The sequence below is a fragment of the Doryrhamphus excisus genome, linkage group LG12 (genome assembly GCF_037039965.1).
Source record: "Doryrhamphus excisus strain RoL-2023G ecotype Guam linkage group LG12, RoL_Dexc_Guam_v1.1, whole genome shotgun sequence".
NCBI lineage: Eukaryota > Metazoa > Chordata > Actinopteri > Syngnathiformes > Syngnathidae > Doryrhamphus > Doryrhamphus excisus.
Window position 1 is genome coordinate 11518191 of NC_136368.1, and position 12874 is coordinate 11531064.

The window sequence follows — 12874 nt, forward strand, 5'->3', positions numbered from 1 at the left end:
GTAATTATGTACAGTATACTAAAGCTTGCCTCAATGAATGCCTGAACGATCAATCCAATCGCCCAACTACTAGGTGGCAGTATTTTACTTTGATAAAAGACACGAAGAAGAAAATGCATGACAACGATGGTCAGCCATTAGTTTTACATCCGGAAGGTGGGGCTTTTGTCACTGAAACGGGTTAGCATTTTTAGAGAACCAATGCATCGATATGGTCAATTAATGCAAGCTTCCAGATAACATCAACAACAGGCAGAAATACATATCCTGCATCGGTAAGCATAAAAATTGTACGAGTGGTGTTGGTTAATAAACGGTCGACCAGCTGACAACACAGTGTTGGTTTGCTGAACGTTACAACGAATGCGAATACATTAATAATCATGACCAGAATTGAGTAGATACATATTATAGTTCGTATTTAAGTGCCGCTCTTTTTGTGACTGTTTTTTATGTTTCTAGATACTACGATCTTGGTCGTATTGCCTCTTAACGAGGAGCACGAATGTCTGGTTAGAGGAAAGTTTACTCATTTATAATGATAGAAACGACGATGACGACATGTTGACGATTTTGTATTAACGTTGCAACAAGTTGCTTTTAGTCCCTAATATCAACTTTCATCTTTTAGCTCACTGTTGACGTAGAATTAGACACACATGTAGCCTAGCTAACTTTATTATGTAGCTTTAGCTAGCGCTGATCTTGAAGCCACGTATTATTTAGAAACTTGCATCGTGACATTAGCAGTAGAATTTGGGGTTGCCTACGTTTATTTCCGTTTAATATGTCCACGAATTTGATATTTAGTGTTCCGAAGTTTTTCTGCTTAGTAGGTGACACACCCAACCCTGCTCTTGCTTTATGACGCTCATATGATAGTCTCACTTTCACTTAAGTCATTTAAAAAAAATAGTGAAGTTCATATTAATAATATGCGTTTTCACTAATATCGCAAAGCTGAGATTCAGTTTGTTCTGAAATATACATAACATAAGCATATTACAACATGTCACTCGGTGTAATAAGTCTGGACACCACTGAGCTAGGAGATTAATATTCTACTGCTGAACTATCAAACGATAATGACGTCTAGCTGTCAGATGCTCAAATAAGTTTGGAGTCAGTCAAATGTCGACATTGTAGGCACATTTACTTTACAATGCAGATAAGGAAACTACTGACTCAGGTTGATGTGTGTGTATATTGACTGAAGGAGCCGCCCTCTGTCTCATTCAAATGTGAAGAAACACAACATGGCAAATAAGGGATCCTCCACCTATTACATGTAGTCAACTTGTCATTTGTCATGGCCTGTTAATGATACATTGGAAGAGTTGTCATAATTTTATCAAATATCTTTGGGAGATGGTATTTGGAGATATTTGGAGCACATGTTCTACGGTTGCTGCCGATAGGTCCACCCTGCCTTACAGCAATCACAAATGGTGAATGTCGCGTCTGCCTCTGCAATATCTCACAAATATCTTATGTAATGGCATTGTCTGCCAAAAATATTGGACATGCCTATATAAAACCCAAACTTTTAAAAACCAAACTTTTTACAGGTAGTTTGACAGGGGATATACCTTCAAGAAGTACCTTCATCTGTATTTCCTTCCACTTGCTGTTCCTGTAGGTGTGGTGGCTTGTTTTGTTTGGGGCCTGATGCATAGAGAGATAATCACGCTGGAACAATTTCAAGCACTCCCATTCAACCAGGTTGAAGTTGTGGCAGCCTAGAAAGTCACTTTAAAGTCCTCCTAATTGACAGGACTGGCTTCATCAGAGTCCAGATGTTTGCCACTGGCAAATTGTGTTAATTGCCTGAAGGCATGGCAGAGTTGTCTGTTTTTTTCCTGCTTATCTGGTAGCACAATAATTACAACAATTGGTAAGTCAACGGGGTTTTTTGGTTCTCTGTTGGTCCTCTTCTCAGCTGTCTCAGTTTGCAGCCAAATACCTGCAGTGTTAGGCTGTTAGATATGTAGCTAGGGATCTATTGTCTGGAAAAAGTTTCACCAAGTCACAATGTACCATTGTTGTTTTGCAGGAATGATTGCATGACTTTTGGTATCTAGAATGATGGCATGTGTGTTGTATGATTCCAAATATGTTGTCATATTGATCTATTTTATGTAAACACAGCATTGTGATTTAACACCTGTTAGCCTCAGATAAGATTGTACAGGTACTATGTTTGTCCTGAAACATGTTCGATGATAGGGCAGTGTTTGACAGTCTGCTTGTTTCGGTATTAGTGAGGGTATCTCTGTGGATTGTCTGGTTTGCTCAAAGACTCCTCTGTGTAAGCCCCCCAGCTGGGATTATTAGTATGCGAAGTGGGGTCCTTTTGTACATTTTTGTCCTTTTAAAAAAAAAAAAAAAAAAACAACAATTTCAGTAAAAACTGCAACTATGTTACTAATATGATATTACTACATCTCTGAACTTTTGTCATGACATACAATCTAAGGAGATGTGGTAACATCTTTCTCTGGGGATGTTCTGTTGCCAGTGGCACTCGTGCATTGCGTGGATGGAATCATAAAGGAGGACTACCTCCAAATTATTCAAGTTCATCCTAATTAGACAGCTCAGCAGCTGAAACCTGGGAAAGATGTGGGTGTTCCGACAGGACAATTGTCCCAAACACACATCAAAACTGTATCAGGATGATGTCATAATTTCAGCCTGATAATTATTGGCCAGATAATTATTTACCCCTAACTAACAGTGCAAATTGTGTTTGAAAAGCATCAAATAAAGTGCAATGTAATGAACAATTAGGTACTCAATGGGACTTAATCTATTTGCGGCTGAAAGATTGATATTTCTTTGCAAATAAAATATTGATATAGAGTATATGGCAAGATTGAGAAAATTGACCAGCCTAAATTAATGTAAAACCCAAATTCTCGGGACCAAGAAAAACCCTTCACCCTTGTGACAAAGTGTTCCAATCTTTTTTTACAGTTGTGTCATGCAAATTTCACACTTTTATTGACATGTTATTCATTGTCTTTTGTGAAGACCCAAAGGCTCAACTGTGATGGAATGATGTCAGCCTTGTCTGCTGCCTCATTGACAGAATCTAGCACAATACCTTACATCATGTGCTACATAATGTAATCAAAGGAATCGCCTATTTATGCAGTCTGTTTTTTGGCAACATGGTCTGTTGTTGCTGTCCTCTTTGGTCATTACCAGCGGGAGTCCTGCATCTTGCTTGCTAAGTGGGAGGCAATTCTGCCCCCCCCCCCCCCCCCCCCCCCAAATGGAGTCTTGATTAAGCCCAGCACAGTGTTATCTATATTTCAGGAGCTCAGCAGCACAAGTGGTCTCTTTGACTGCCCCTCCTATTCCAAAGCCCCACACCCCACATAAAGCAGACCAGCACTCAAGAAACTCATTTCCCATATGTGGGTCAGGCCTAAATAGGATTTTCCACTTTTGCCATTGCTCCAACGAAATTGTGTATTTCAAACTTTCAGTGAAAAGATTTTTTCCCCTTACTTGTTTTATATTTTGTTTTTTATTTTTATAGTATTTTTCATACACATGTGGGTGTACATGCAAGTGGGTTACATTTAAATAATTTAGGGTAAGACTCCCTCTTCTGTGTAAATGCTGATTGTGGCACATTTCTTAGAGTTTGTGCATGTGTGTGTGCGCGTGCATGCGTGTGGGCATCCTGTATATAAACCATTTCACTGACCTGCTGTGATAACAAAGGCAGGAAGAGCACACAGCAGACTTACTTCCTGGTCAGGCAAGGAGGAATGATGATGCCATGTCCTTAGCATCTCTCCACAATAGTTTGTTCACATAATGCATAATGTTCCCATGTTCTTTGGGACAATGTGCAGCATCCTTGAAATTTCAGCGTTGGCGCATGTAATGGTCACAGCATCATTTATTTTCAGTTGAATATTTTACGTATATGAATGACAGTTATCATGCTTGACACACATACCATATTTTCCTCACTGTCGCGCACACTTAAAAGCCTTTAATTTTCTCAAAATTGAAGGCGCACCGTTGATTGACAAAATCTGTAAAAATGTTGTTGCACTTTTGGTAAGTGCTCCGCTTGATTGACTGTCAGACAATACCCCGTTGACACAGGAATGTAATACGTATGCTTGCAGCGATAAACCAATCAGAGAACATTACGTAATTGTATGCTTGCAGCGATAAACCAATCAGAGAACATTACGCAACATGTACAATACATACGTTTACCTCCGCGATGCCTCTGGTAGGTATGCTAGGTAAAACAACATTGCGCCCATCTCTTTGCTACTGTGAAAAACCCAAGTGACGCAAATGAATTTGGAGCTTGCCATTCCTGGAGGATTAACCAGAAGAAGAACTCCAACCTCTGGATATTGGCACAAACAGGGTGTTTGATGGCAAAATTGCCCAGCTGACTTAAAATCCACCTTTATAACCCGGTGCGCCTTATGGTGCGGAAAATACGGTAATTTTTTTACAGAGCAGACCAACAGGCAGGCATTTACAATTGCAGTAAAGAAGCTCTTTGTTGAAATTATGCCCAACCTAAGTAGGAAGATATGGAAGTCAGGTGAAAGCAATTGACTCCAAGCTGTGTTACCCTGTCAGGCTATAACCCACATTGTGCAAATAGATAACCAGCGACTGTTCCATTCCTCTTAAACGGCCTGAATCAAGATGACTTATAGTCCACTCCTTAAGGATGTCTTGTGGTAGCCTATAATCACATCATTACCACGAATCAAGTGCAATGGTGGACTTTACAAAGGTGTAGGATTCAGTAGATGGCACCAATTAAAGGGAAGCAATTATTGTCTTGATATGCATGGGTTTCATGTGTGGTTCTAAGTTGTCCTCTTGCTATTGACAGGATGTGTCAAGAGTGCTGAGAAGTCTGCGTGAAGAGGGAGCGTCCCAGAGGGAAACAAAGACCACTGAAATCATGGCAACCAGTAAAAGTAAAAACCAGAGTTCACTTGCTCTGCACAAAGTGATAATGGTGGGCAGTGGCGGTGTGGGGAAGTCTGCCCTCACCCTACAGTTTATGTATGATGAGGTGAGTCATCAGGTTAAATGTGCTATATGTAGCCCTCTACGGAATATGGAGCACACCGGTATTTAAGCCGCATAGAGGCTATACTGATGTATACATCGCAATTGTCCACACCATTACATATTTATACAGAACATCACGGTTATAGCTACCGTCATAGGGCTGCTTGTTTTTGTGATATCGACTGCGCTGTAAGTAAAAGCTAGTAAATACTTAATTTCATTAAATGCCTTTCTACAAAAAAAATTATGTAAATGCGTCTCGTTTATACATTCACACAAGCACTAATATACTTGGGAATATATTGGGAATACCGTATATACTTAGGCACCAAAACCAATGTATTTGATGTTCTCAGATGGCTACCATAAGAACTATTGATCCCACACAGTAGTAATTCACATTACATCAGCACAAAGTGTGTGTGTATACAGTATATTATTAATTAGTTTTAATGCAATACAATAAGAACATGAATGTTACCAATCAAAGTAATAATTACAAAATTAATGTATTTTAAACAACACCCCTTTAACAAAAAAATGTATTCAATCTTTAAAAAAATAAAATAAATCAAGCACAAGAAACACAATTGTATCCAAAACCCACCAGCGAAATTGGACCCGAGCAAAGGCCATAGATCAATCGCCTTTAACCTGAAAGCCACACATCACACATGTCTCTACATGCATTCTCAATAATGAGTAATGATGAGGAGGTCGATATTGATACTTGAATGAAACATTGCACTCCAGAAGCTTGAATTTTTTTACAGTTTTATTTTCTCCCACTGTTCACTTATACAAATAAACTGTCATTCTCAGTTTGTGGAGGACTATGAGCCCACCAAGGCCGACAGCTACAGAAAGAAAGTGGTTCTGGATGGAGAAGAGGTCCAGATCGACATCTTGGACACAGCCGGCCAGGAGGACTATGCTGCCATCAGGGACAACTATTTTCGCAGCGGGGAGGGCTTCCTGCTCGTTTTCTCCATCACCGAGCACGAGTCATTCACTGCCACCGTAGAGTTCAGGTACTGTGACGATGTGTGGGAGAACAAGTACACTATGAAACCTGGTTACCGTGGCTGGTGTCAGTTGCATATTCCTTTGTGTTTAGAATAATTACATAATAATATTTTTTCCTCATGGTACATAGAAAGGAATGATAAAGAACACAGCAGATATATATTTATTGCAAGGAGCATGAATCTTAAAGCAGAAAATATGTGCCTCGATAAAATGGCTCACAGCGTTTTTTTTCTCAAACAGTCCCAATAAAAAGCCAAATCCATTTTAGATCTTGGCCATAAATTTGGAAAGGCTGCCGTAAACTAACAACAATAATGGAGCGCATCCAGCGTTTATTTTCTTCTTAACTTATTGAAGTGCCATCTCTCAGATACTGATATTGCTGACATATAAATACTCTTATGGTCAAAAGTTTACATACACCTTTCAGCAATGTTGGGCCCATTTTGTTTTTATTTTGAAAATATATAAATATACTTTCTTATTAACTGATGGTAACAATAAGTGTGGTAGAACAATCGGTATGATACAAATAAACAGGACCAGTATACTGTATGCTTACAGGGAGCAGATCCTGCGGGTGAAAGCAGAGGAGGATAAGATCCCGCTCCTACTGGTTGGAAATAAGTCGGACCTGGAGGAGCGTCGTCAGGTGTCCGTAGACGAGGCCCGTGGTAAGGCTGAAGAGTGGGCTGTCCAGTACGTCGAGACATCCGCAAAAACCAGGGCCAACGTTGACAAGGTGCTTACACACTCAGCTCTTTTTGACTCCCGTTGCTTTTATACCAATGCTCTTTCTTCATCTTTCACACTAGGTATTCTTTGACCTGATGCGTGACATACGGGGGAAGAAAATGTCGGAAAACAAAGACAAAAATGGAAAAGGAAAGAATAAGAAAAAAAAGAAGAGCCTCAGAGAGAGATGTTGTCTACTCTGAGTTCCTCGAGGACCTTAATATTGCACAGGACAGCTGCCAAGAAGGGGGAGTCGAGCAGATCATTTCTGCCATTGCCATTATTATTATTATTTTTAAACCAATATAAATTTTGTGTCTTAAATACTTTTGGGGGGGCTGCTGTGCATTTGGAAACTAACCACTGTCCTGACTGACTACAGTGCCCGATGAACTGCCACTGACACGCTTTATCTCCAGACATCCTCCTCATGTATGGAACTCAAGACACTGCCTTTGACTCTGCCCTAGAGGAAGTCACCCATCAATTAGTACCCATACGGTCTTTAGTTGCATTATTGATTGTCTCATTTTACTACAAGCTCTGAAACTTTTCAATTTGTTGTTCAATTTAACCAAATTTACAGCAGATATATTTTTTGTAATTATTATTCAGGATTTGTTTTCATATGGGGCCAAATATCTACCATTGCCATTATGTTTTCCACTAAAAAGTTCCACTTTGTTTTTGCATAAGGTGCTCCATCATATTGATGTCATGTGATCCCTGTACATGCACTACAAGGTCTATTTCCTCATGGGAGCGTCTTTGACAACAATATTGCTGAAAATGTTTTAAAAAGCTGTTGAAGTGGGGCTTACATTTTAATATTTTCCACAACTGTGGTAATCATTCCTTGTCATTTGTTCTCCATGTTCTATGTTTCTATGCTATATATTTCCCATGACTGACTATGCTTTTATTTCTATGCTGTAATTGTTAAAATAAATGTTTTTATATATACACTGGATATTAGTTTCTCCCCTTATATTACTGACTGACTTGTTTTTTTTTACAGAATTATTTGTATAGACTATCAAGCAACTGAATTTATGTTTAAGAAATAAGAAAAAATTACTTTTTCATCCTGAAAACATTTACCATGGTGTTGTGTTCAGGAGATTGATATCCCTCGGGTCTGGTGTTCCTGGTAGCCTAGCTATGTAACAACCACAGACGTAATTTGGAGGGGGACATATGGCCTCAGCACATTTTCAAAAGGCAGTTTCGGTTCTCTGTAGTTTTTAACTAAAATGAAAATTGCGACCCAAAGATGAGATTTATAATTTTTCAGGTCCCCCCAAATCTCTGGGTGATTAGTTGAATTAATGATAAGTCAGTGATGATGATGATGATTTAGATTATAGTTTAATGCATGAACAATGCCATAACTGAAATAAATGTTGTGTTGCATAAACACTTCCAGTTAAGTACTTTAAAATTAAATTTCTGTTATTCCTGTTCCAGATATGTTTGTGAATCAACCTACTGGAATGGTAGATCATGCAACGTGTGGTCTCACCATCATGGCGGACTTTCTGCTCCCTAGAGTAATACACTCTTCCAACTGCTGTGGAGCCCAAAGTACTATTTTAACTCTCGTGACCTTCGTTTTAACAGTCTATAAAGACTTTTCGATTGAAGAAGATCGGTCAAGCACTAGGACCAAGCGGAAAAAGACCGCCTACAAGCTCAGGTATTGGCGTAGCGTTTGTGATTGGTGGTCCCTGCCAATCGTTCCCTGCTGTGACTCCATCAGCACTGGCGTTTTGCTAGTTGACAAGGAATTAGTGTTCATCTGCTGCTGTAAGTTGTTAACATGTTGGACGTTTGTGACGATAGTAGACCGAGTTTAATATAGTTTAACTTAACATTTGAGTCTGTGTCTGTATGAGCACGTGACACCCCAGATGGTTCTTTATGATGCACATCGCCCTCTACTGACTGAAAGGTGTCACAGCTGTCTCCGTTCCCCATGCAGAGCAGTAAACTGCAGCAAAGCAGCAAAATAATAGTTCAAAAGAAATTACATCAATTGGCTTATTGCGAGGATGTAGTTGACGAGACAGGCAAACAAATAAAACAGTAAGACCGCTACGCTTAATTATTACTATCACTATCATTGGAGCAGATATTTTTTAACATGTTGAAGGAAGTTTAATACAAAAAGTGGTACCAATATTGGGGGGTATTTACAGATCAGTAATTGTTAGTTCATACTAAACCGTAACCCAAGGATCACATGTATGTCAACATCACAGTCACATGACACGTGCTTGTTCTGTGTTGTCGCTTCAGTCGTTATTGTTCACTACTACGACACAGGAAGCTAAACAGCTAGTCAGCAAGAGTTGTTGTTTATTATCACTCTCAGGAAAACATGCCCCCTAGGGTTTTAGTAGAGAATTGCAAGTCACACTACAACGCTAGAGCAAAATTCTTTTATAAATTTGTAAAAAGTATGACAATATTTATTTCCCTTGTAACTAATTATATTTAAAGACTAATCTATGACTAATTCGATTACAATATTGTCTCGTTTATCATACTTTATTGTTTCATGATAAATTGATTAAAAGTAGGATTTCTTATTTCTAAATGGAATGTTTTCAGAGTTAGAGCCGGAGTTAAAACCTGTTTACAACCTTCTAAATACGTGTTCAACATGATTAGAAACCTTTAGACATGATATAACACCCCTATAGTCACATTTACACTCATATATAGTAGACATAGCAAGAGTAAATATGCAACTAGAAATGTATTTCTGAAGAGAACTGATTCAGGATACAGGCAGGAAGTGATGTCAGGGGTTAAGAGTTGAGTTTCAGTTACTCAAAAATGCAAAATTTAGGCAAGAAATACATAACATTTGCTTATATATCCATATGTTTTGAATAATAATAGGTCATATTCAACCACAAACTATGATCAGCATGATATATTAATTAACATGTTTTTGAAAAACTGTGATAGAATGAATTTGAAGCCCAAACAAGGAATGACTCTTTTTTTTAACTGGTAACTATAACTGATTAATTCTTAAAAGCAATTTTCCCAACACCGCTACTGACATGCAATGTTCCCAATTAGCCACATAATGCAGATTTTGCTTTTTAACCCTATTAGTTTTTGCTCTATATGGTGCAGAAAAGATGGCCAGCTATGCTTCCCTTTTATCTGACAGTGAAAAACTGACAGACATTTACTCAACATGGAGGGAATTGTTTGTCCCTGTGGTGGATTTCTAAATGAAACCTTTAAAAAAAACACAAAACTCACCATGTCATATCTAGGAAAAAACAGACATTATTTCCAAAATATAGATGAAGGCTAGAAGCGTATGTGTCTTCCCCTGGTGGTATGTTACACAACAGAAATACCACAGACTTAAAGAATTACTGCAAATACCCCGTAACCAAACATAGAACTCATTCTTTTGTGTCACTTAGGGGCTCATTTGTGTCTTTTACTCAAAGGGGAATTTAGACTGACCTCATTCTGCAAGCTATTTATGATGAGCAGTAATACTTACCAGTGGTGCAGTTTATGAATTCAGTTGTATTTGGGGTTAGTACTCAACAGGGGTATTACTATGGTCTGTGGAGACAAATACACATAAATGTAGCACCCAAATGGAAGGAAGTAGGAAGATGCATAGTTCTTTTGTTTCTTTTCAACACAGTTTGGATTATGATTAAATCCCCACCCAAATGTAAATATTCAGTAAAGCCCACCAGGATTCCACTGGAGAAGCTAAACATGTCACACCTGTGATGGGCGTATTTACCTGCACGCCTGACACTGCACCCTTTCCCCTTCACCGCTAAGTAGGCAGATTAGGTGGTCCGTTAAACCCGTAGGAAGGCACTTATTTAGAAATATATGAAAGGGTAAAGCGAGCCAGCCTAATGACCGATGCAGTGTCACCAGCACGCTCCAAGGTCTTTAATCATTGTGCAGAGAAGGCCCCCGTCCTCTGAGTAACCCTCATTATATCTGAGCTAATGTTGGAGATGAAGATGTTCAAGTGATAAAACACCATCAGAGTCCTTCATTATACGGAAAGAGAAGCACACTCGGTGGAATTGCGTTCGACCTATAAGATAAATGCAATGGACGTAGAATAACTTCTATTTTTGCCGCTCTGTTGTGTCCTGTTGTGTCAGAGGGGAGACGGTTCCCTTCTTGGCCAGGAGATGGCAGTGTGGCTTCATCGCTCAGTCCAAAACGATGGCAGCCATTCAGCGTTATTTAGCCTTCAAGCAAAGACCTGAAAATTTAACAGATTTTTTCCTCATCTCTATATTCAACTTTTACTGAACTACACCTTGCCCTTTATTACACTACCTGCATAACTTCATGACATTGGGTAAGCCTTTGATTTTAAAAACTTATTCATACATTCAAATAAGAGTTCAATTGCATGATCAATTGCATTTTACCAAGTACAAAAAATATGTTACTTTCCAGCTTAAAATCTTCTGTGACATTCTGATGGTCATCCACCGTTCATGTACAGCAGGGGTGTCCAAACTTTTACCAAGAGGGTCTCATACTGATAAATGAAAGGATGCAATGTCCACTTTGGGCACTGTGCTAGAAAGTTATATATACAGTGCATCCGGAAAGTATTCACAGCGCTTCACTTTTTCTATATTTTGTCATGTTACAGCCTCATTCCAAACTAAATTAAATTAATCTCTTACCTCAAAATTCTACACAAATCCTCCATTATGACAATGTGAAAAAAGTTTTTTTTGACATGTTTTGAATTTATTAAAAATAGAAAACAAAAAAATCACATTTACATAAGTATTCACAGCCTTTGCCATGAAGCTCAAAATTGAGCTCAGGTGCATCTTTTTTCCACTGATCATCCTTGAGATCTTTCTACAGCTTAATTGGAGTCCAACTGCAGTAAATTCAGTTGATTGGACATGATTTGGAAATATAATAACTGTCTATATAAGGTCCCACAGTTGACTGTGCATGTCAGAGCACAAACACCAAGCATGAAGTCAAAAGAACTGTCTGTAGACCTGCGAGACAGGATTGTCTTGAGGCACAAATCTGGGGAAGGATACAGAAAAATTTCTGTTGCTTTGAAGGTCCCAATGAGCACAGTGACCTCCATTATTCGTAAATGGAAGACGTTTGGAACCACCAGGACTCTTCCTAGAGCTGGCCGGCCTTCTAAACTGAGCGATCGGGGAAGAAGGGCCTTAGTCAGGGAGGTGACCAAGGCCCCGATGGTCACTCTGTCAGAGCTCCAGCGTTCCTCTGTGGAGAGAGGAGAGCCTTCCAGAAGGACAACCATCTCTGCAGCAATCCACCAATCAGGCCTGTATGGTAGAGTGGCCAGACGAAAGCCATCAGACCAGAGAATTTTGTTTCTCATGGTCTGAGAGTCATTCAGGTGCTTTTTGGCAAATTCCAGACGGGCTGCCATGTTTCTTTTACTAAGGAGTGGCTTATATAGACAGTTATTATATTTCCAAATCATGTCCAATCAACTGAATTTACTGCAGGTGGACTCCAATTAAGCTGTAGGAAGATCTCAAGGATGATCAGTGGAAAAAAGATGCACCTGAGCTCAATTTTGAGCTTCATGGCAAAGGCTGTGAATACTTATGTAAATGTGATTTTTTGTTTTCTATTTTTAATAAATTCAAAAAAAGTCAAAAAAAAACTTTTTCCCATTGTCATAATGGAAAATTTAGTGTAGAATTTTGAGGTAAGAGATTAATTTAATACAGTTTGGAATGAGGCTGTAACATGACAAAATGTAGAAAAAGTGAAGCGCTGGGAATACTTTCCGGATGCACTGTATTTCACGAAAAAATGCACCTCAGCTCTGAGATATAGATGAAAAAGCGTATCATCATGTCATTGGTATTCAGTCTTAGCTTTTTTTCTCCAGAATTGTTGTTGTTTTTGGACAAATATTTTTTCATACTTTCTTCATAGATTCTTCTTTAGATTTAATATTACCGCTTTATTACCATAACAATTTCACTAACTTAAATTAAAAAAA

General features: G+C 38.8%; 1 protein-coding gene across 1 annotated transcript; it reads left to right on the plus strand.

Annotated features, from left to right (window-relative positions):
• Nucleotides 1–110: 110 nt before the first annotated feature.
• On the plus strand, nucleotides 111–7807 carry LOC131136056 (RAS like proto-oncogene Ba). The gene is made up of 5 exons (XM_058082541.2): nucleotides 111–275; nucleotides 4889–5074; nucleotides 5896–6104; nucleotides 6667–6844; nucleotides 6918–7807. Exons 2-5 carry the CDS (start codon nucleotides 4961–4963, stop codon nucleotides 7038–7040), a joined length of 624 nt encoding a protein of 207 aa, XP_057938524.1. The 5' UTR covers nucleotides 111–275; nucleotides 4889–4960; the 3' UTR covers nucleotides 7041–7807.
• The last annotated feature ends 5067 nt before the right edge of the window (nucleotides 7808–12874 follow it).